The sequence below is a fragment of the Artibeus jamaicensis genome, unplaced genomic scaffold (assembly GCF_021234435.1).
Source record: "Artibeus jamaicensis isolate MK-2021 breed Jamaican fruit bat unplaced genomic scaffold, CSHL_Jam_final contig_233, whole genome shotgun sequence".
NCBI classification, from domain to species: Eukaryota; Metazoa; Chordata; class Mammalia; order Chiroptera; family Phyllostomidae; genus Artibeus; species Artibeus jamaicensis.
This window is the reverse complement of record NW_026521486.1, coordinates 6,851,393-6,873,338: the sequence shown is the minus strand read 5'-3', so window position 1 is coordinate 6,873,338 and position 21,946 is coordinate 6,851,393. Positions and strand designations below refer to the sequence as shown.

At 44.6% G+C, this 21,946-nt stretch overlaps 2 protein-coding genes across 5 annotated transcripts in view; both read right to left on the bottom strand.

Annotated features, from left to right (window-relative positions):
- Positions 1-8,871, bottom strand: part of DMC1 (DNA meiotic recombinase 1) — a 32,137-nt gene extending 23,266 nt beyond the window's left edge. Inside the window, exons 1-7 of one of the 4 annotated variants that reach the window (XM_037160764.2) lie at positions 8,697-8,871; positions 6,819-6,902; positions 5,527-5,571; positions 4,471-4,617; positions 3,349-3,431; positions 2,419-2,471; positions 1,159-1,200 (exon numbers count right to left, since the gene is read on the bottom strand). In XM_037160764.2, coding sequence (XP_037016659.1) covers positions 1,159-1,200; positions 2,419-2,471; positions 3,349-3,431; positions 4,471-4,617; positions 5,527-5,571; positions 6,819-6,869 — 421 coding nt within the window. In that variant the 5' untranslated portion in view covers positions 6,870-6,902; positions 8,697-8,871. Of the gene's footprint in view, positions 1-1,158; positions 1,201-2,418; positions 2,472-3,348; positions 3,432-4,470; positions 4,618-5,526; positions 5,572-5,743; positions 5,887-6,818; positions 6,903-8,696 lie in introns of those variants that run through there. The other 3 variants (XM_037160765.2, XM_053662158.1, XM_053662159.1) reach the window with 3 other exon arrangements.
- A 3,802-nt stretch (positions 8,872-12,673) lies between these two features.
- FAM227A (family with sequence similarity 227 member A) overlaps positions 12,674-21,946 on the bottom strand; it is a 50,430-nt gene continuing 41,157 nt past the window's right edge. The window contains exons 18-19 of the mRNA XM_053661877.1: positions 18,544-18,602; positions 12,674-16,373 (exon numbers count right to left, since the gene is read on the bottom strand). Coding sequence (XP_053517852.1) covers positions 18,563-18,602 — 40 coding nt within the window. The 3' untranslated portion in view covers positions 12,674-16,373; positions 18,544-18,562. The remainder of the gene's footprint in view (positions 16,374-18,543; positions 18,603-21,946) is intronic.

The window sequence follows — 21,946 nt, the reverse complement described above, 5'->3', positions numbered from 1 at the left end:
TTGCCCAAGTCACAATGCTGTTAGTGGTACAGCAAAGACTGGAACCAGGTATTTTTGATCCCAGAATCCCTTTTTTAACCATTCTGCCATGCTCCCTCTACCTAAGTCAAAGAAATGCACAGTAACTTCTTTGTGCAAAAGGAGGTTTTTTTCCTTACTTTGTTTTAGAAAAATTTGTTTTTACTTGTTTTTCAGGGCCCACCTTATTCCATGGAAGGTAAGGGATCATAGGTCTCAGTAAGACTGTGACATTCTTGAAGATACGACATAGAAAAGAGGGAAAGGGAAAGCCGAGAGAGTGAAAGCCTGTCTCCCCCACCACACTCACACAGCGCACTTATCTCGTCCCCATTTCCTTCCAGGTGTTCAGAGTGCAGCACATCGCCACCAGCATCGCACATTCAAAGACTAGCTCTGGGGTCTGTGTGCCTGTGGGCAGTTTACCTAACCGCTTTGAGATTTAATTCCCTTGTAAATTTGTTCAGATTACATGAGATGATTATACAAGAGGGGACCCCCCAAAAATCAGAATTTATTTGTAAATACTGTGTATTTATTCTTTTATGTTTAAACTTCAGTCGCCTTTAAAAGTACTCTACATTTGATGCAATACACCTATGGAGACCTTTTTCCTACTGCTCAAAACAGTTTTTGAACTCATCAACTTTGATGCTTTTTAGTGTTTCTGCCATTTTTTGTTCCACCTCTTCCACACTGGCAAAACGTTTCCCTTTAAGGACTTTTTTCATCCGGGGAAACAAAAAAAGGTCGCTCACAGCTAGACTGGGCGAATAGGGCGGGTGGGGCATGGGGGTCCTGCCGTTTTAGATCAAACACTGCTGAACACTCAGCGCAGTGTGGGCAGGTGGGCTTGTAATCACCCATCCTGAAATGGGCAAGTACGTTGAAAGGGTCTTCAAAAAAAAAAAAAATTTTCACTGAAGCTGAATGCAGCCTCTCACAAGGCCAGCTGGTACACTAATATAGGTGGGTTCCTAGAACACTCATGTAGCAGGGGAAGCCTGTATTACAAGGGGCCTGCTCTCCAGCAGATAATTTCAGTGTTTTGGGGTCCCCCTCCTATAAAGTACAAGGCACAAATTAAATTAGTGAATGACAGCTATGATTGTTATTATTGTTGTTGTTACACATCCTTACCACAGAGGGTGTGAGAGAGCTGGGTTTTTCCAGTGCGAAATTCTGTGAAATACAGAAAACAAAAACAAAAAAAACCCACAGTTAATTTTGAGATATTTTCATAAAAAATAAAATATGGCCCCAGAATATAATTTGCTTTTCTGACTGTCAAATCTTACACATAAAGTACCAGCACATCATAAATGGATTCTGTATATATGAATACTAGTAGTAAAAATAACTTTAAAATATTTTATTTATTTATTTTTGAGACAAGGGAAAGGAGGAAGAGGAGAGAAACATTGATCTGTTGCCTCTTGCACGCCCCCTACTGGGGACCAGCCTGCAGCCCAGACCAGGAATCCAACTAGCATTCTTTCAATCTGCAGGCTGGTGCTCAATCCACTGAACCACACCAACCAGGGCTAACAATAACTTTTAAAGGTATTTTTTTTTCCCACAGAGTTGTCCTTTAGATAAAATTTAAGTTAAACTAAGTTTTCCTTAAGAATAGTCATAGCAATGAGAGTTCAAGATCCTACTACAGAAAAGAGAGCCTGGGATTCTCCCACTGGACTGAAACCCTCACGGGAGAGCTGAAGTTGTCTCAGGCTGGTAGCACATACTTGGCACCAAAAAAGCAAATTGTCTCTGAAGGGAAACTTGCTCACCAACCAGTTTTGGCCCACGGAACTCCCACAGGTTAAAATCAAGAAATAATCTCACAAATATCAATGAATATACAAGATGATAAGCCACTAAGACTGAGATAATGAAAACAGAAATAATAAAAACCAGATTTATTTCTCTAAGTCAACAGAAACAGCAACAAAACTACAGATTTAGTTTCCCAAGGATGGCCAATACTGGAAGTGTCAGGCACAGCAATGTAGTATAGTTATGCATGAATTGTTTTGAAGAAAATTAGAGAATATAAGCAGGGAAGAGAAAATTTACTTTCTGCGTTCATGCAACATGCCTTTCTTTGAAATAAGATCTGTTTCACTATTCAACTACCTGTTTAAAGAATGCAAAAAAAGTTCTGTTCTATAGGAGTCAGAGATAAAACAGTGAAAAAATCCAGTAAGACCCAATCCATCTATTAGTGTTAGAATATATTTTAACTGTAGCCTAAAATAATCCTGTATTATGATCATTGATATGTCATCCTGAGTTCCAAATTAGATACAATTTACTATTGGTTGTTTATTTAATTACAAATATATGTGTGTGTATATACATAATTTTTTCCCAATAATAAAATATTGAGGTTCTGCCTACCTCCAAAAGCTTCTGTGATTGCCATGCTTTCAATTCCGCCTCCTAGCAACTTGCTGGAAATAGAAAGCAAGCATTAGTAACAGGAACAGAAATAGAGATTTCAAGAAAGGAGAAGTGTTAATATCACTTCTTTTTCTATCTTTCTATCCAATGTGAACAGGGATTCTTGGCGGAACAAAAGGTATTCCACCTGTTTAGATCATAGGTTGTACTGTGTACGGGCTGGTGGATCATCCGAACAAGGTGAGCCTTGCGTTTCTTGCTTCTGGTTACCAACAGGAAATGAGCTAGATAGGCCTTATGTCTCAGTTCTGCTCTTTAGAACTGGAGTTTGAATAAATGGTCTTATTATTTCCTGAGTTTTTCATATTGTGCTGGAACCATGTTTCTAAAAATCAACTGAATATCCAATTTTTTAAAAATATACCATGCCCTGGCCGGGGTGGCTCATTCAGTTGGAGCGTTTTTCTGTAGACCAAAAGGTCGCAGGTTTGATTCCCAGTCAGGGCACACACCCAGGTTGTGGGTTTGATCCCTGGCTGGGGCACATAGAGGAAGGCAACCAATCAATGTTTCTTTCTTGCATCGATGTTTGTCTCTCTCTCTCTCTTTCCCTTCTTCTCTCTCTAAAAGCAATGAAAAACAAATGCCCTTGGGTGAGGGTAAAGATATGTATACTGAGAAACATGAAAAATAGAAGAAAAAAATTATGTTAAACTAATTAAAAAAATTGTTGGTGGAATAATACAGGATGATTCAGAAACTATATTCTGGGTCTGAATTTCTTGTAAGAAATTTAATCCTGTTTCTACAAGTAGTTTAGAATTTAGTTGCTTCAGTTGCCTTTTGAAGAAAAACTACAGAGAAAAAGAAATATAATATTTCAAAGACTATGCTTAGTGACTACAAAGTACAACATGAGGTCCATACTCAAATTCCTGGCTCCCAGTGGTGATGTGGAAAACCATCTTCCTCTTCTCACTATACTCAAAAGCGGTCAAGAATCCTGGTTCCTACAGAAAGACAAAAGGAAAGTTAAAAAAGGGTATAAGATGATGGTTTTAGATTCAAATGTTGCCAAAAACTATATATTTGGTTATCAGAATCATTATTTGATATAAGCTACAGTTCATTTGTCTTTGAAGGCAGCACAAGGTCATAGTTAAGAACACAAGCTGTTGAGTCACCCTACTGAGGTTCAGTGGCCCCAAAAGCTCTACAGAAAAGCTTGAATCAAAGCATGCCTATGTTCTTGCCCTGACTGGTGTAGCTCAGTGGATTGAGCGCGGGCCTGCAAACCAGAGTATTGAGGTTTGATTCCCAGTCAGGGCACATTCCTGGGTTGCAGGCCAGTTCCCAGCAGGGGACACACAGGATGCAACCATACATTGATGTTTCTTTCCCTCTCTCCTTCCCTTCCCCTCTAAGGATAAATAAATTTAAAAATTTTTTTAAAAAGCATACATATGTTCTTGCTTGGAGCCTGTCAGCTGCATGGACCTCTCATGGTCTGTGCGCCCAGCTACAGGGTATGGGCGTGGCTCAGTTTTAGCTCAGCTGCCACACTGAGCATATTCTTGCTCATATCTATCTCCCCCCACGCATACAGACCCAGCCACAGATGGTCTTTTTCTAACCCAATGCTCTCTTATCAACTGGTCTATACCAGGAGAGAGTAACTCCTTTGGTACTGAGTGCTTTGCAAAAGCCATAGCTACATTTGAGGAGACAAAAAAATAAAATAAGGAGGAGGAAACAACAAAAATAAAAAGGAGAACGAACAGCAAAGAAAAAGGAAGAAAAAGAAATGTAAAAGGAGGCAAAAAGAAAAGTTTTGGTAAAAATAGTTGCCTCCATAGTGCTCCAGGTCTCTGAACCCTTGCCTCAACCTTTCAGAAATTAACTGTTGCTGCATTTCATCTCCGAGGAGAGAACAACATGCTGTGACCCACGGGAACTCCGAGCTCCCACAATCCTTTCTAACGTTCTTAATGAGAAAGAGGCTCATGGAGCCCTTCTAAGCTAAAACAACAAAGAATGGATTTTGCTTACAATAAGTTTGTTGGCTGCCTCTTTAATCTTGTCCACTTTTGCTTCCGAGAGCCCTTTGACATTGCAGAGGGCTCTTCTTGTTGTCATTTGTATCCCTTTGATGGTACAGATTCCTACTGACTTCAGTTTCTTAATGTCAGCCACATTCTGTAAATAAAGGAACGGAACAGATTGATAAAATGCCAGCCTGAAAAACTCCCATACTATGTCATGCGCTTTTGTGTCCATCTCCTTCCACCATGATGCCAATTTTAGACAAGCAACCAGGTGGGACCCACCCACCATGTAGCCAAATGTTCTAGAAATATCTGAGTAGAACATGCCCAGCATCCTGCCAAATGTTCTGGCTGTGCTCTGATTTCCCAAGAATGTGAGTGAGACTGTGGCAATGTAACAATTCAAAAAGAAGGTCTGTTGTAGAAAAGCTAGCAAGTTTATCTATCACACATTCACCCCCTCAGTTCAGCTCCTTCTTTCTATAGAACTTCGTTACCATTATGTTCTTTGAATTTTTTAAAGACTTTTTTCCCTCTACCCTTGCATAATGCAAATAACTACATCACCAAAGGACCAGAATTTTCTCTTACTTCTATTTTCTAAATCCAACTGAAAGAGATCAAATGTGAGGCTTCAAAAGATAATGTCAGAGTTTTAACATCAATTACTGCCATTGAAATTAGTTTGCCATTCGAAGTTTGGATTTCTGAAAGTATCATTTGCTCTAATCACCTGCCACAGAACTGACTTTATGCTGATGAATAAAGTAGATGTGGATGGCTCTGAATGCCTCCAGTCAAACCAGTGGTTCTCAAAATGGGGCAGTTTCATGTCTGGAGACACTTCCCAGTATCTGGGTAGATCTTAGTTGCCACAAGCAGAGGTGTGCTACTTACCGGCAAGTAGTGAGTGGTTAGGAGCCAGCAATGCTGCTAAACAGCCTACAATGCACAGGACAGCTCCCCACAACAAAGAATGGCCCAGTCCAAAATGTTCAAAGGGTCAAGGCTGAGAAACCCTGAATCGGACAATTTCACACAGCATTAAAAAAATACTTACAATTCCATGTTTTTGTAACAGGTCAATGTCTTGAAACAAAGATTCCTAAAGGAGATGGAACAGGAAAAAATGGAATTTTGATTCTTCATATCCACTGTTTTGCATCTTTTAAAGATTTAATTCAAAATTATGGTCTCTCCAAATTCCTCAAATTTGACTCCTCCAGACAGATCAATAGTAGGATCAATAATGCTTCCACAAACACATTGGTACACACTTAGCCCTGGCTGGGTTGCCCAGTTGTTTGGAGCATCCTCCTGTACACCAAAAGGTGGTGGGTTCAATCCCCGGTCAGGGCAAATAACCTAGGTTTGGGTCCTATCGCCAGTCAGGGTGCATACAGGAGGCAACCAATCAATGTTTCTCTTCCCCCTTGCCCTATTCCTAAAATCAATAAAAACATATCCTTGAGTGAGGATTAAAAAAAACAAACAAACTTTCTTTAAATACATATTTAGTAGAGCTAATGCCAAAAGGGCTAGGAAGTCCAGTACTTTTGTTGTGGCCTCCCCAAATTTTAAGAGCTTGACCCAAAGGAGGGGAACAACATGTAACCTGTTTTTCACGTTTTCTCAGACCTCTTCCCTACCAGGCCCTGCACTCCTCCCTCTGCGTTTGGTACCAGCATGCAGAGGGACCAATATGGCCATACGAGCTGTTACTTAAATAATTTCATGCCATCTTCATAACATAATTTTAGGACTCACTGAATGGAAAATGTTGGGGCTTTTTAGGAAGTATAATAAGATCTTTAGAAGTAAGTCACTGAATGAAATTATAAATAGTGCAAAAGCACCCGAGAGCCCTGCCCAGGCCATTGGAATAGTGAGTTGAGCTGGCGTGTGCCTTCAGTTTACCTAGTTGTGAGGGCCTCACCCAGAGAGCGGTGGCTGACTGCAATCAACCAGGATCAAAAAGAAGCCCTGGACACCCGACTGCATTGGCCTGTGACAGTAATAGTGACAGTAGCACTGACAATGAGTGACATCAGTGGAAGCAAATAAAAATGGGCCAGCCATTCAGGAGCAGCTGTGGCCTAGCATGAGATGTTAATATTTAACCATGGTATGAATAAAATGAGAATATAAATTTGGTGAACTTTTATTTCATGCCAGTTCCTAAGCAGCTAATGTTAGCACCCCTTGCTCAGCAAGTTGTTAGATATTTGGAATATTGCCTCTCTGGAACCATATTTCTAAGCAGTTTCTAAAACTAGTAGCTAACAGAGAAGGGATTTCACTTTTGTGGCTGATTAAATGTCTACAATGTATCTTTCATTATTCTTGTCATACCTCTTCATCTTGGAATCCTGATTCCTCCAGCACAACTTGATCCTCCTTCATTTTGAAAGGTGAGCGGCAGAAAAAGAAACAATTCTGGAAAAATAAGAAATATTATTTAAGTAGTCATAGGTTATACGGTACAAAATCCTTTGCCTTTGGTTTCATTTCAAAGTGTCCAAGGACGAGAAGGACAATCAGAAAAACATTTATCATATTTCACTTTGTATAATGCGCACCCACATCCCCACAAGAATTCCCATGTGTAATGCATACCTTATTTTCCCCTCAAAAATTTGGGCAACAGTGCATATTATACATGGCAAATGCAGTAGTTAGGAATGGCGTGGCTGGCCTAACTTCTTTCTGCTGAGCAGGTGGTGTTATTTCTTTTGCGAGTGAATATATGTAGGGCTGTGGGACTGAGTTTCTTCTCTCTCCCCAAAACCAGTCATTTTTAAATATCTTTTGACCTCCTATAGCACAGCAAATTATGATAGCCTGATACTACCTTTTTTATGACCTTGGAATGTTATTTAGAAGTGCATATTGCTATTTAACTTTATGTGATCATGTCAACAACACTCGAAGAACTTTGTCGCTCTTCCTGTCTGCCCTCAATAAATATTTTATTTTTCTCATAAATATGAATGCCTTTCTGCTTGCTCATTATGAAATGCCTCTTACAGCTTATATCTTTTTGCTTCATAGAACATTCGATGTATTTTGTTTTTACTAGTTGCATGGTTTTGTTTAAGATTTAAAACTAGTGTCCAGCCTGGTGTGGCTCAGTGGATTGAGCACCGGCCTACGAACCCAAGGGTCACCAGTTCCATTCCCAGTCAGGGCGCATGGCTGGGTTGTGGGCCAGGTCCCCAGTTGGGGACTTACCAGAGGCAACCACCAATTGGTGTTTCTCCCTCCCTTCCCCTCTCTCTAAAAAGAAAAGAAGTAAAATCTTAAAAAATGTATTAGGGAAGTCACCCACTACTATAATAATATTAAGAGCAATGAACAGTATCAAACAGTCCATGACTGAACACTGCCCCAGTCGTTTCACAATCTCAGGAATCTACAAGCCATGGCCATATGCGTGAGGGTAAAATGTGGTCCAGCTAATTCGTTTTCTTGATCTGTTCCATCTCCTTCTCACTTACTACAAAGTGAGGGGCTGGGGCCCAGCTAACAGGGAACAGACTAAGACGCAGGCGCGGTTCCACCACCGGTACCTCTGAAGGGCTACGTAACCAAGGCAAAGGGGGGGCCAGTGTACACAGAACCTTCTAGAACAGGCCCCTTGCTTACTCAGATACAGGGTCCCCCGAACTAGCGCCTGCTGGAGCCTGGTTGGTTGGGTAATAATCTGGGTGGCACGATTTATAGTTTCAATTTGAACGTTTCACCTAAAATGTGGGCTTGTGTGATTTTTATAGGACAGATCACGTGCTTATGATTTTACCATTAATTTTATAATAAAAGAAGGGTGTTATTTGTGTGGGACCCTGTACATGACTACCGGGAAGTTCCACACTGACCGTCCTCATGTGGGGGCGGGGGATCACCCATTTCTTCCCCCTGGAAAAACGGACACTGTTCCCACGCCCCCGTCTAAGGCGCCCGGACCGGGACCGAGCCCGCCGTGGGAGGCCGGGCCGAGCCGCGCGGGCGTGTTCCCGACACCCGATTCCCTCAGGAGGCGGCTCTCCAGGCTGAGGTCCGCCCCGATTGACCCTCAGACGCTGGAAGCCCCTCCAGTCCACGGAGGCCGCCCCCCAGGGCGGGGCGCGCAAAGCCCCAGCGGAGGGCGGGCCGCGACCGGCCGCGTCACTGCGGAAGGGACCCTGGCGCTCCCCCTCAGACCCTTCGCGCGCTCCCCTTTCTGCTACGAACCCCGCTCGTGCCCAGCCTCCCGAGGTTTTCAAGGTGAATTCTTTCCGCCGCCCACCCACCCGGGCGTTCCAGTCCTCAGGGATTCGGACTCGGAATCGGAACCACAACTCGGAGACGGGGGCCTCGCGCGTCCCAGAGCAGGAGGTTTGATACCAGTTCGCGGCAGTTTGGACGCGCTCAGGGCGGAGACTCCTCTGGGACCTGGGGGCGGGGCGTAGATGGGGGCGAGGCCAAGGGGGCGGACCGAGAGTGGGCGGGGCCTTAGGCGGAACTGGGGGCCGGGGGCTCTGGGCCCAGGGTTCCCTGAGGAGCTGCGTTGATACCCACCCAGTGCACTCACGGAAGTGAGCGCGGAGGTGAGGTCCGGCAGCTGCAACAAAGAAGGCCCTGAGGTGGGGATTGTTCCGCGATGGCGAGACCGCGGGCTAGGGACGAGAGGTGGAAGACCTCAAGGCAGAGACCGGGTGCTGCGGGAGGGTGGCTGAGTGGCGATAGGACCCTCAGGGGGCCAGGAGGGCGAATATGGGGCTCTCCCTTTGCCCCCTGCTCAAGGCTTCCCTTTTCACTCCCAGTTTTTTATATATCGGTGGCTTCACTGATGTCCCAGCGATCCTAATTTCTTTCTTCTCTCTGACTCTCTTACCGTTTGCCACTCTGTTCTGCGAGGGAGGCATCCAGGGCCCATTCAGGATGGAGAGTAATTTTTTCTCCGTCTTAACTTGAAATTTTAAATAGACAACAGAAGCCAAACATATTTTGGTCCAGCTTTTAAACAAATTTTAGGCTCGCTTTCATGTCAGCAGAGCTGCCGCCTCTGGCAGCGCCTTCCTTTTCCCCTTAAATGGAGACGGTTGAAAGTCGTGAAACATTTGAACGAGCATCTGTTGAGGTGGAGGCTGTGATGTATTTTGGATGCAAATCTGTGCTAACAGTTTTTTAAGTTCAAGACCTAGTACAGGGCGACCCTTTTCCTTCATTGTCTGAATCATTTTGCTGGAATAAATAGCAAAAAGATTCCCACAATAGCAGTTGACATTTCGTGGGGCATTCCCCGCCCCCAGGTGGATTGTTTAAAGAGCCAATAAATGCCACAGCTCTTCCAAATCCGTTATTTTCCAAAAACACTGCCTGTCCTTGATGTTAAATGAAAATGAATGCCCATTTTTGGGGTGAACTGGGTAGGGATAATAGGCTTTCACTTTGAGGACTTACTTAAAATATAGCGACTTTTGGGGGGTGGGCTGGGATGGGAGTAAAACACAGAAAACTGTACTTGAACAGTAGTTAAATAAAAATACGTTGAATGCCAAGTTGGTAGCTGGGTTTATTAAAAATATTGGGAAATATTAAATTAGCATTCTTTACAAAAATAATAAAGTAAAATGTAGCGACTTTCGAGCAATTTGTTAGATGGAGACATCAGCTGCACAGAAGAGCTGCAAAGAGCACAACGAGATGATTTAGGAAAATAAAACATATGTAGTTTGATGTAGTGACAGCTGGGAGAGAGAAATGTTCAAAATATTTGAAGGTTTGTGTGGTACACTTAAAGAAACTGAAATGAGCTTGGTAATAAATTCGTGAAGTGAGGATAAAAATCTTGTTTGAATGGGATATCGGTGGTTATATACAACTTTTAAAATGTTTTTAAAAAACAAACCAGAAACCCTGGGGTAATTAAAAAGTATACTTGAAGACTTTCCCCATTGAAATCAGAATAAAAAAAGATGTCTTTCATATCATACAAAATTCTGAGTATGATGAAGGTGACCTTTCAGACCAGTAGGGAAATCATGAATCCAATGAATGGTGTTGGAACAACTAGGTGCCCATCTGGAAGAAAAGTAAAATTGGAACCATACTTCACACCTTATACCAAAATAAATGCCAGATGGATCAGGAAATTAAATCTGAATGATAAAATAATAAAAGTGCTAGGAAAAAATGAGACAAATTTCTATTATTCCAGAAAAAGAAAATCTGTTTAAGTATGATATGAAACTCCAAAGCCATAAAAGACTTATAAAAGTGACTACATTTAACAAAATCCTGCTTTTCCATCCCAGATCTAGAGCATGGTGAGCCAGAACTTCCTTGTCCGTTAGTAACCAATGAGTAATTGTGTCAATTAGTTTTCACAACTTCTCAAATCCTTCAGCAAGTCCACAAGTTCTCTATAAAATTAAAAATTTTGTGTAATGTTTGTAATATTCTAGGAATTTTCGAAAATGCAGTGGGATTACAGTGAAGACCTGACTTTTCAGCCGTACACTTCACTGTCCCCTGTGGACGACCACCTTACAATCAAATGTGTGTGTATGACCTCACTACATATATTTGAGCTTCCTCAAACTGGTGCCTACAGATATGTGTTCTTAGAGTTTCTAAAGCTCAAGTTTGAGAAATGGTTTAATACAACTAAAGAATGAAGGGTCATCGCAAAAGAATTTCAGTGGGTGCACCTCCCCTTAAACATATTTAACTCATTCAAAAGATTGATTTTTTGTCAGACTCTGTGGCAGGTGCTGGATGCAAGGGATTCACCACAAATAAGATACAAACCCTAGCAGGGGCTCCAGATGAGTATATAAGCAAATACAGTAATATATGTGTGTACATATTACATATATACATATATGTACACGCATATGCAAACATACAGGGTCTGGCAGAAGTAATGCCATTGAGTGTGGTTGGCAGGGTATGTGGATGTCTCACATGAGATGGACAGCAATTTGAACGTTTCACCTAAAATGCCATATGGTGTGCTTCAGTGTGATAGTTATGTCATGGAATTACATGCTTATGATTTTCTAATAAAAGATTTGAAATAGACTGCCAGCTCATAAACAAGGGGCATTATTTGTGCTGGACCCTGTATATATCAGTCATTCGGGGCTTTTTAGATTTATATAAGACTTTGAAAAACTCCCCAATTTGGCACATAGCTGCCCAGAGAGGCCTGCCCCTGACAGTTTACTTAACCACCATTTATTCAATACATGGCCCCACCTCTCTGACCTCAAAAAACCGGCCACGAGTGTAGCAGGGAAGATAAATACAGGGACAGATCCACACGGGGCAAGGTAAGAGCAGATTATACGCACATGCAGGTGGGCACCAAGCAGACCTCCCCCTGGGGATGGATCCTCACAGAGGTGGTAAGCTTTGATTTGGGGCTGGGAGGATAAGTAAGGCTATGCCAGCAGGGCCCTGGGAAAGGCAGCGGGAGCATGGAGGCTTGTTTAGGGAGCTGCAAGGGGTTCTGCCACAGTGAAAGGTGCTAGGGAGACATGAGCTCTCAAAAGCCCAAGGTAACATCTGGCGACAGTTCACATTTACAGCACGTACTGCTTGCCACAGATGAACACATCCATCCCACACAAAGGCACCCCGAGGTGGACACTGTATCAAGGATGACGATATGGTGATGCCGTTCCATCTTCCTAGAGGTGATGGAACGGAGGCACCACGAGGTTAAATAACTTGCCCAAGGCTCACAGTCTGGCTCATGTATAGGTTCTTAACCAATATGCCAAACCAGCATATGACAGACTCTATTCGTATGGATTTTATTTTACATTTATAGAAGTATGGCATAAGCACATACAGGAGAAGCAATAAGCCTACTGGAGGACAGTTCAGCCACCCTGGCCGTGTGGTCTTGGGGAAGCTACTTAACCTGTGACTCAGTTTCCTCATCGGAAAACCAAGACTAGTATTAGGACTGAGTGGTTGTGAGAATTAAGTGGGTCAATACACTCGGAGTATTTGGGCTGCTGTGTGCAGAATGAATTGGAGTGGGTATGAGAGGGCAAGAACGCCTGGGAGAACGCCGTAAAAATCCAAGCCACGGGGAACGGTGGCTGCAACCGAGAAAGGCCTTAGTTTGAAATGGAGAAAACTGTTACGCATTCACAGGACTACAGGACAAGACAAATAATGTATAATAATATGCTTGAAAGTGTCTAGTCCATAGTGTATGCCTTTCATTTTTATTGTGGGTAATTTCAAATACATTCAAAAGTGAAACAGTATAATATTCCCATCAGCCAGCTTCAACAATTTTCAACACATAGCTAATCTTGCTTTATGTATACTTCCAACCACTTCCTCTCTCATATTATTTTGAAGCAAATTCCGTACATCATATAATTTTATGTAAATATTTCAGTGTATATCTCAAACTCTTTTAAAAACAAACATGGTACCATTATCACACCTAAATATTAATAAAAATTTTAATATCAAACATCCAGGAAGCATTCAAACATCTAATTATCTCATAAACGTCATACCTTTTTTAAAGTTTGTTTCCACTGGGACTCAAAAAATATCTACACAGTGCAATTTATTGATGCCTTTTAAGTGTCTTTTAATATACAGATTTTCCTCTTTCTTTTCCTTTGCAACCTACTCGTTGAAAAACATTGAGTCCGCTGAGTGCAAGAAGTCAAAGACTATACTGTATGAGTCCGCTTATATGTAGAATCTAAAAGCAAAAATACATGAACAAACAAACCAAAAACAAACTCATAGATACAGAGAACATTTTGATGGTTGCCAATGGGAGGGCACTGGCGGGTGCGGGTTTAAAAGGTTCAGAGATCGCCCTGACCAGTGTGGCTCAGTTGGTTGAGTGTCATCCTGCAAAGCAAGAGGTCCCGGTGTGATGCCCTGTCAGGGCACGTGCCTGGGTTGCAAGAGGCAACCAATGTTAGCGGCTGTTGATAATCAACCTAGATTCATTAATTCATCGGGTGTTACCAAATGGTGATAGTTTAATTCTATCATTCCTTGATTTATCTCTGATTTATTTATTTGAAGTTTCTCTTCAAAATATTAGGAATATTTTGAAGAGAAACTTCCCCTTATCTGTTTGCTTATCTAGTGATACAGTTCACATGGGAATGACATGATAAATACTGATTCATTTCCTTTATTTACCAGTCCTCAAAATAATGAATTGGTTCCTTAGTATCCTTCAAAGGTGGCCCATTAATTTTCTTTTATTTTAGATTTTTAAAATTTATGTTTAAAGAGAGGGGAAGGGAGGGAAAAAGAGGGAGAGAAACATCAATGTGTGGTTGCCTCTCATGTGTCCCCTACTGGGGACCTGGCCCGCAACCCAGGCATGTGCTCTGACTGGGAATTAAACTGGGGACCCTTTGGTTCACAGACCAGCACTCAACCAACTGTCCTGCAAATTGAAAGGTCATCGGTTTGATTCCCAGTTAGGGCACATGCCTGGGTTGTGGGTCCCCAGTCGAGACACATTCAAGAGGCACCGACTAACATTTCTCTCACACATCGATGTTTTCCTCTCCTTCTCCCCACCATCCCCTCTCTCTAAAAATTTTAAAATTTTTAAAATGTGGGCATATGCTGTGTCTTTATCTGTACACCCTTCACCACATTCAGATAGTGAACCTATCCATCACCCCAAAAGTTTCTTCGGGGCTCTTTGTAATTCCCTCCATTCCCCCCTTCCCTCCCCAACCACCCCCACCACCCTTCCTTAGGCAACTGTTTGTTTAAAGACAAAATATACCCTCAGTTCATAATCAATTAAAAACCAGGACTACAGGACTCTTATCTCTTCTGATGTAACATCTGGACTTCCTCTCTTCCATGTTCAGAGTACTCGTTCGCAGCAACACTGGGAATGACAGAGCTGGAGTGTCACACGGTTACTTGCTGTATCACGCATTACTGTAAATGCTTTTTAAATGTTAGTTTCCTTTGATGCTCTATGCCCCTCCCCTTATAAAGGGTAAAAAATTCTTCCCCATAATTTATAAAGAGGGAAAATAGGTCTTTTATCTTGACCTTCCTGAGAGGCCTATGGTTAGGAGTCTTCAGGAATTTCTGGGAAGTGGTCCATGCAAGGATGATCTTGAACTCAAGCACTATGCAAAGGATTGTCTTGAAAGACGGTAGGGCAATTCATCTTGGATGTTGAAAACCAGGTGGCCTTCCTCCTGAGCAGGGGCCAGTGGCAGGGACAGGTGAGCAGGTAAGCACACCTGTGGGAACTGCTCACGACAGGAGTGCACGAAAGGCTGTGGGAGCAGGAGGGGCACATCTGTCCACCTTGCTGGTGGTGTTTCCGGGAAGGCTTCCTGGAGGAGGAGCAGGAATTAGCAATGTTGTGAGTTAAGAGGGGAAAGGGGGGGGATCCAGGTCCTGAAGCAGCAATAGGCAAAAGGCCCATAAACAGGAGGGTGAGCGTGGCTCCTCAGGAGAAAACTGCAAGTAAAGAGCTGATTGCAGGCACGGTCCCTGAGGGAGCGTGCCTGCACCTTCCCCTTTCTCCTCTTCCTCCCCAAAAGGCAGCATCTCCTAAACCCTAAGGGTCCCCTTGAGACTTGCAACCAGGGGGGCCATGGGCAGGAGCAGCTCCTCCTGGGCTAACCCCCTGACTCTGTCTCCAGGGCCCCCTTTTCTCTGACCTCTCAGTAAGCCGAGCAGCCCAGCCTGGGCTCTCCTGTTCCTTCTTCTGTCCTAAGCCCTTCCTGGTTTCACTGTCCCAGCTTTAGTAAATGTAAAAAAAGAGTTGATTGTGGCTTAGGTAACAAAGGGGAGGGACAGACTGCTCTGGTTACCTAAGCCGTACGGCACCTCACACATGGATGGCAGGTGCTCAGCACGTGCTGCTTTCAGAAGAGCATGCTTTACAATAGCAATGAAAACAACAACAAAAATAATAATAGTTGGTAGCAACTACCAAGTGAAATACGCTGTGCCAGGAACCTGGCATAAATTCTATCACTTAATCTTCACGACAACACTACCCTGGCAGGCAGGCAGGCATTCTTCTCTGTGTTCAAGAGCACAAGCTCAGTGCTTCTGGGCCTGAAGTCAACATCCATTATGCAGCAGGGTGGGGACTCCAAGGCCTGAATTTTCTGGGGCCAAAGCTTGGGCTCCTTCTCTACCACCTGTCCTGCACCTCTTTACCTGGGTAGTATCTCTAGGGGTGGTCACCAGGAGTGACACTCAGGTTCAGGAGAAGAGCCATATTCCTTGGAGACACCACAGGTCCTAAGAATGCACTCACTTGCTTCTTGGTTCAGGCACACGGCCACTGGCATGGTTTCCTCCCTTTTGGCTGTGCCAAGCAGGTTGTTGTCACCCAGAACAGGTCACTCCTTGGACCATGAGGCCAAAGTGACATTGGCTGAGCCTCTCAGCCCAGCTGCACGTCCTTCTGCACACTGGCCCCTGTACCTCTGAGCCTCAGTGAAGTCTCTCTCCCCTGGGTTTTTCTTGGATTCCACACAGATTTCTGGCAAAGTATTAATGCATTCTTCGTTTATACATCCTACCCCGTCTTGTAGACTGTGAGCCCTGTAAGGTCAGGGACGGGGTCTCTATTCATCCCTGTAACCACAGAACTAGTGCAGGCAGGACACACAACAGACACGGAATGAATATTGCTCAACCTCTCCAAGCCCCGGTGGAAGAAATGGAGGTAACAGCGCCATCTTGGGGAATTAAGGGAGATGATGTCTAAAAAGGATGTCGCCCTGGTGGTATGGCTCTGCTGAATGGAGTATTGTCTTGTGCACTGAAAGGTCTTGAGTTCTGTCCTCTGTCAGGGTCTGTACTGGAGGCAACCAATTGATGTTTCTCCTTCACATCAACATCTCTTTCTCTCCCCCACTTTCTTGCTCTCTAAAAGCAATGAAAAAGGTGCTTAGATGAGGATTTTGAAAAATTAAAAAAGGACTTAACAGAGCACTCGGTACATAGTAAGTGCTCAATAAATTACGTCTCCTATGATTATTGTTACACAATATTATATATTCCATGGTGTTACTAATAAACAAGTGAATGAAAGAATTACTAGTAACTGCATGGATGAATGAGGTGAACTAACTTCAGTTTACACCCAGGCTTCGGCCGTGGGCGGAGCGCGCTGTGACAGTCTTTGCCCCACATCTGGGAGTGACCAGAGGTGCTGCAGTATCATCTTCTCGTTTGCCTTGCTGTTCCTGTCTCAGATTAAACGCAACAACAAGCGTAGACTTTGTCCCTAACGTTCTCCCAATTCTTGGACAAGGATTCCTCCAGGTGAGCTGGAAGGCGCAGGGCTAGGCAAGAACACTTCATTTTTCTGCAACTTCTTACTGACCTCTCTATGGATGGATCATAAAGAAGCAAACAGAAACAGATTTAAAAACCAGTGTGATCAAGAGAAGGAAGAAAGGAATCCCCAAGATTATATAAGGAGCCTCGAAATCAACCACCCAGAGTGGAGCAGGTCAGAAGGTGAAACTGTAGACTATGTGAAGTGTCTGAATGTACTGGGGGAGATTTATAGAGCCAAGGGAGAATTTGAAGCTAAATCATAATAAATACATAAGAAAAAAATGAGAACACAGGCCGATTTAAAGAGAGAGAGACTTAGTTCCAGGGACATCAAACAGTGTTGCAAAAAAATAATAATAATAACAACCACAGTGCACTACATGGCGCATGGTGATGGCACCGATGGCCTAACGACGCTGATTAACGACCCATCACAATCACGACAGAAACACATCGGAAGGACGGGGCCTGGGAAGTGTGTGCATGTGAGAGAGCACCTGCCCCCCCTCCTAGTGAGACCTCGATAGATCAAGTCTAACAGTGCAAAATCAAGGAGCAGCTCTTGATCGTGGCTGCTGCCCGGAACCTGCACCCAGGCTGGATGGTGTACTGCCCTGTCGCGTGTCCCCTTCGCCTCTGGGAGGGAGTCCTTCTCTCCTGCTGACCTGGTGGAGCATTCGTGTGCTCACCAGCCAGAGAGCATGGGACCTTGTGGCCCAGAAGCCACACAGCCAACAGCAGCACTGGCTCTGCATGCAACCTCCAAGGAGGGGGCCTGAAGCACGACAACAGCTGACAACAAGCTAAGCTGCCTGGGTGACGGCTGAGAAGTTGCCTCGGACTCCAAAGGACAGGACTTTAAGGTGGAACAGGCATTCTGGGCGCTGCCTTCTGTTTGGGTCTTGCTGAGGACGGCTGGGTTTTGTGGAGGAGATGAGCTTTGAGACGGGGAGTCCCCCCTTGTCCCAGATCATGCTGCATTGGAATAAAAACCTTCCTTTAAAAAAATCAAGGAGCAGAGCAGCATGATATTGAGACATAAAAAGGAAAACAAATACTAAAACAATCAGTTAAAGTAGAAAGCGTTGTTTCTGGGGAATGGGAGGGGGTGCAGGGGAGGGCAGTCTTTTGTAACAAGCTTTGTAGAACTATTAATTGGTTAATTTAATAAACATTTACTTATTTGTATCAGGCAGTATTCTAAGTGTTTTACAAATACTGACCAATTTAATTCCTGTAACAGCTTTATGCTGTACATACTATTACTATCACCATTTTACAGATTTGCTAAATCCCTACTATGTGCCAGCCACAGGAGCAGGTGCAGGACATTCGATGCTGAGTGGGACAAAGTCCCCGAACTTGGAAGACTTACAGGAGAGAGAGGAATACAGACGTCCCCAGACCTATTCAGTGGAGCATGGTTGATAAAGCACAGATCACAAAGTAGGCAGTGATGGCTGAGCTGGGCTGTAAGGGTCGAGTGAGAATCAGCCAGATGAACATGTGTCTATAACATGTTCAGGGAGAGGGAAGAGCAACGACTACTCAAGATGCGCTGGACTGACTGGTCTCCCTTCCACTGTAAAATGGATGTTACAAAGAATAGTGTGCCTAAGCTACTCCTAACCTGGAGGATTCCATCGCCTCCCAGAAAACCGATAAGACTTTCTTCACATGAAGCTTACCTCTTCAGCCTTATCTTAAGAACAGTTAGGCCGCAGCTCGGGCCCTGGGGTCTAAAACTACTTACCAAATGAGAGAGCCTGGGGTCAGCAGTCACTAAGCCTCTCCGAGCGTCGGCTGCCTCCACTGTAAAATGAGGACAAAACTTCCCATTACCTCACAGGAATGCTGCGACAGACAATACACAGATCGTGCTTGGCACGGAGTGAGGACCTGGCCAAAACGAGCACCGAGTAAACCGGCTGTGGGAAACCCCGCTGCCTGCCACTGCACAGGTGACGAAAACTAATGAACGAGTAAACGTTACGGTTAGGAAACATATTACTTGTGGTTTCTTAACAAATTATGGGATACTTTAACATATCAAACTTTGCCGATGTACTAAAAATTCGTATTTTGTACTACTCAATAATCTTTTACTGGACACCAGAATTTAAAACGATAGCATTTTCATGGGCTTCCACTACGGCTTCTGCCTGTCTCGCCCCGACAGATGGGAGAATGAGGCCGTGAGCTCAGGAGAAACCCTGAGTGTGTCAGCGTCTGCTCCTTCACCCTTCAGTCCATCTGCGCTTGGAGCCGGCCTCCTCCTCCACCCTAGAGCATAGCCCGGTGAGACAACTGCTGGACTGCTTTCTCCAAAATGGTCTGCTCTACATCCTCCAATCCAGATGTTCTGATGCAGCTTCTTGCACTGCTTTGGGCCCAGGAGGTTTTCATGTTAACAAAAGTCTGAGAGCTTAGAGAAGCATTTAACCTTGATCTTCAGTGTGTGTATCAGGGAAAGCTTCCTGGAGGAAGAGACATCCTCTGCCCTGACTCTGAAGAAGCAGCAGGAGCAGGCTGTGGAAGGAGGGCCAAGGTGGGAGAGGTAGTAGCATTTCTGCAGAGGAGGTGCTTGTGCCAAGCAAGGCCTGGAGGCAGGAGGAGCCTGGCCTCTTCGGGCAGCTGCAGGGGCTCGGTGTGGTTTGAGAGGCGGGGGGTGGAGGGAGAGGAGGGAGGAGAGGTGAGCAGGGGCCACCTCACAAACACCTTGCTCCTGTCTAAGAGTTTGGATTTTACCCCCAGGATCCTTAGGGGAGGAGGAGAAGCTGCAGGTTTTGAGGAAAAGAGCAGCATGAGATATGGATTTTTTAAAGAGATCCATGAGGTGGAGCCTGTGCCTAGACTCCAGAGCGCCTCAGTTGCCTCCTTTGAGAAACAGAACGAAACACAAGTCCTCAGAAGGCTGTGCTGGGACTTGAATGGGATGACCGATGGACCGCGCCCAGCACGGGGGAAGACCACTTCTCAACTCCTCTCGCGGTGTTTGCAGCGGGAAGAGCAAGCCTGCTCTAGACGTCTGGGCTCACCAACCCTCGGTGACTTCTGAGAGGTGTCTAGGAGGACGTTGCGGACCCAGGCTGTGCCCTGTCTAAATGTGAACGAAACTCCTGGAGCTTGGAGGCGCTTTCCTGCGGGTTAAGAACTGGCGTGTTTTCTCGAGCTTCACCATCTCAGTTGCCAGCGGTGAGTGAGCAGGATATGAACACAGTCCTAATCGGTAAGCTGGCCCAGGGCCCGGAGAACCCGGAGTCCCTCTGGGCTGGGCTGGCCAGTGCTCTCAGGCATGCTGGATTAAGGAACGTCAGAAGTCTTAGGGAAAAAATAAGACTATTAATTATTGGCAGTTCCTATGCCAGGCTCTTTCTGTGGGTTGGCTGTTTCATACACGACACCATCCATATGTTTCATGGCAGGGAAAACAGGCAAGAGAACTTCGGGAACTTGACCTGAAGTCATAGAGGGGCAGAGCGAAGACCGAAAACCCCAGATCCTTTTACAGTTAAAGCTCCTCCTACTGCTCCATCTTTTCCCGTGGGGGAAACTAGACAGTGACTCCTTTACCTGATGAATTTGAACCTGGGGCCCATCCAGAGCAGTCGTCCCTTTCACGACGTGGGTCCCCCATGGGGCTGTTATAAGGGAGAAGGTGTTGGAGTTTGTTTATACATGATTCTCTTATCCTTTTTAATTTCTACTTTCTGTATGTTTTATAGTATACATGCTACACTAGTATAGAAATATAGATGTGATTTCTAAATAATTAATGTATTGTTAGGGGCTGGATGCTCCTAAATGTTTTTTTTAACTGAGAGATGAGATCGAGAAAGTTTGGGGACCACTGACCTAGAGGCACGGCCAGGGTTCCGTATAAAGGTAAATATTCACAGGAGACTTTACAAATCCCCCCAAATACACCCACGCTCCCTTTGTGAAGACCTCCATCTGCCATTGGTACTTTTAAAATCCAAATATGACCACATGGCTTCCCCACAGAGTATCTTTCAGGGGCTCTCCGTGACTTAGAAAATAAAGTGCTTCATGCACATCCCTTCATGACCCCCAGGGACCTCCTCCAGGCTCGCCTCTCCCGGAAGCCCCCCACACTCTTGCTCGACCTCCTGCCTCGGAGCCTTGGCCTCCACTGCCCCACCCACCGAGAAGGCCAGCCTCTTCTCTCATCCCCTGCCTCTTGCCCGGCACACACCTGACTCAGGTCAAGATACACCGCTTTTGGAAAGCCGGCGTGGCTCAGGTGGCTGGAGTGTCATCCCATACACCAAAAGGCTGCAGGTTCAATTCCTGGTCCGGGCACATACCTGGTTTGACCCCGTTAGGGTACAGATGGGCGGAAACCAATCGATGTCTTCCTCTCACATCGATGTTTCTCTCTCCCTTACCTCCCTCTCTCTCTCAAAACCAATAAACATATTTTTTAAAAGTATTTCTGCGTGGCTCCAGGCTGCTGCACCCTTTGTACCCTGTCAAACAGCACCCCTGGAACCGACGGCATTTATTGGTTGACGCGCCTGCCTCCTCTCGGCCGGACTGTAAGCCCTCTGAAAACAGGAACTGTGTTCTGGCTACCGCTGTCACCCAGTGTCTGCAGCAAGGAGCTTCTGACTCTGCACACCGGGGCTTGCTCCTATATAAAACGCACTAGGTAATATCCACCTCCCATGGCTGTTACAAAGATTAGAATGAGCTCTGGATGGTGTGGCTCAGTGCATTGAGCACAGGCCTGGGAACCAAAGGGTCACCAGTTCGATTCCCAGTCAGAGCACATGCCTGGGTTACGGGCCAGGTCCCCAGTGGGGGGCATATGAGAGGCAACCACACATTGATGTTTCTCTCCCTCTCTTTCTCCTTCTCCTCTCTCTAGAATAAATAAATAAAATCTTTTAAAAAATAGTAAATAAAGGTTACAATGAGGTCATGTTCCTAAAGTGTTTAGCTTAATGCTTGGTGCAGAGTGACCAGTTAATAAATGATAACCATTATTATCATGTTATAATTTAATATTGTTAGTTATAACATTTTAAATAAAATAATAGGTAAAACAGTAAATGCATAAATGAATGTTGTCACCCTACAAAACCCCCCCTACTCCTGTTTTTCCCTCAGCCTAGGAAGGATTATTAATATAA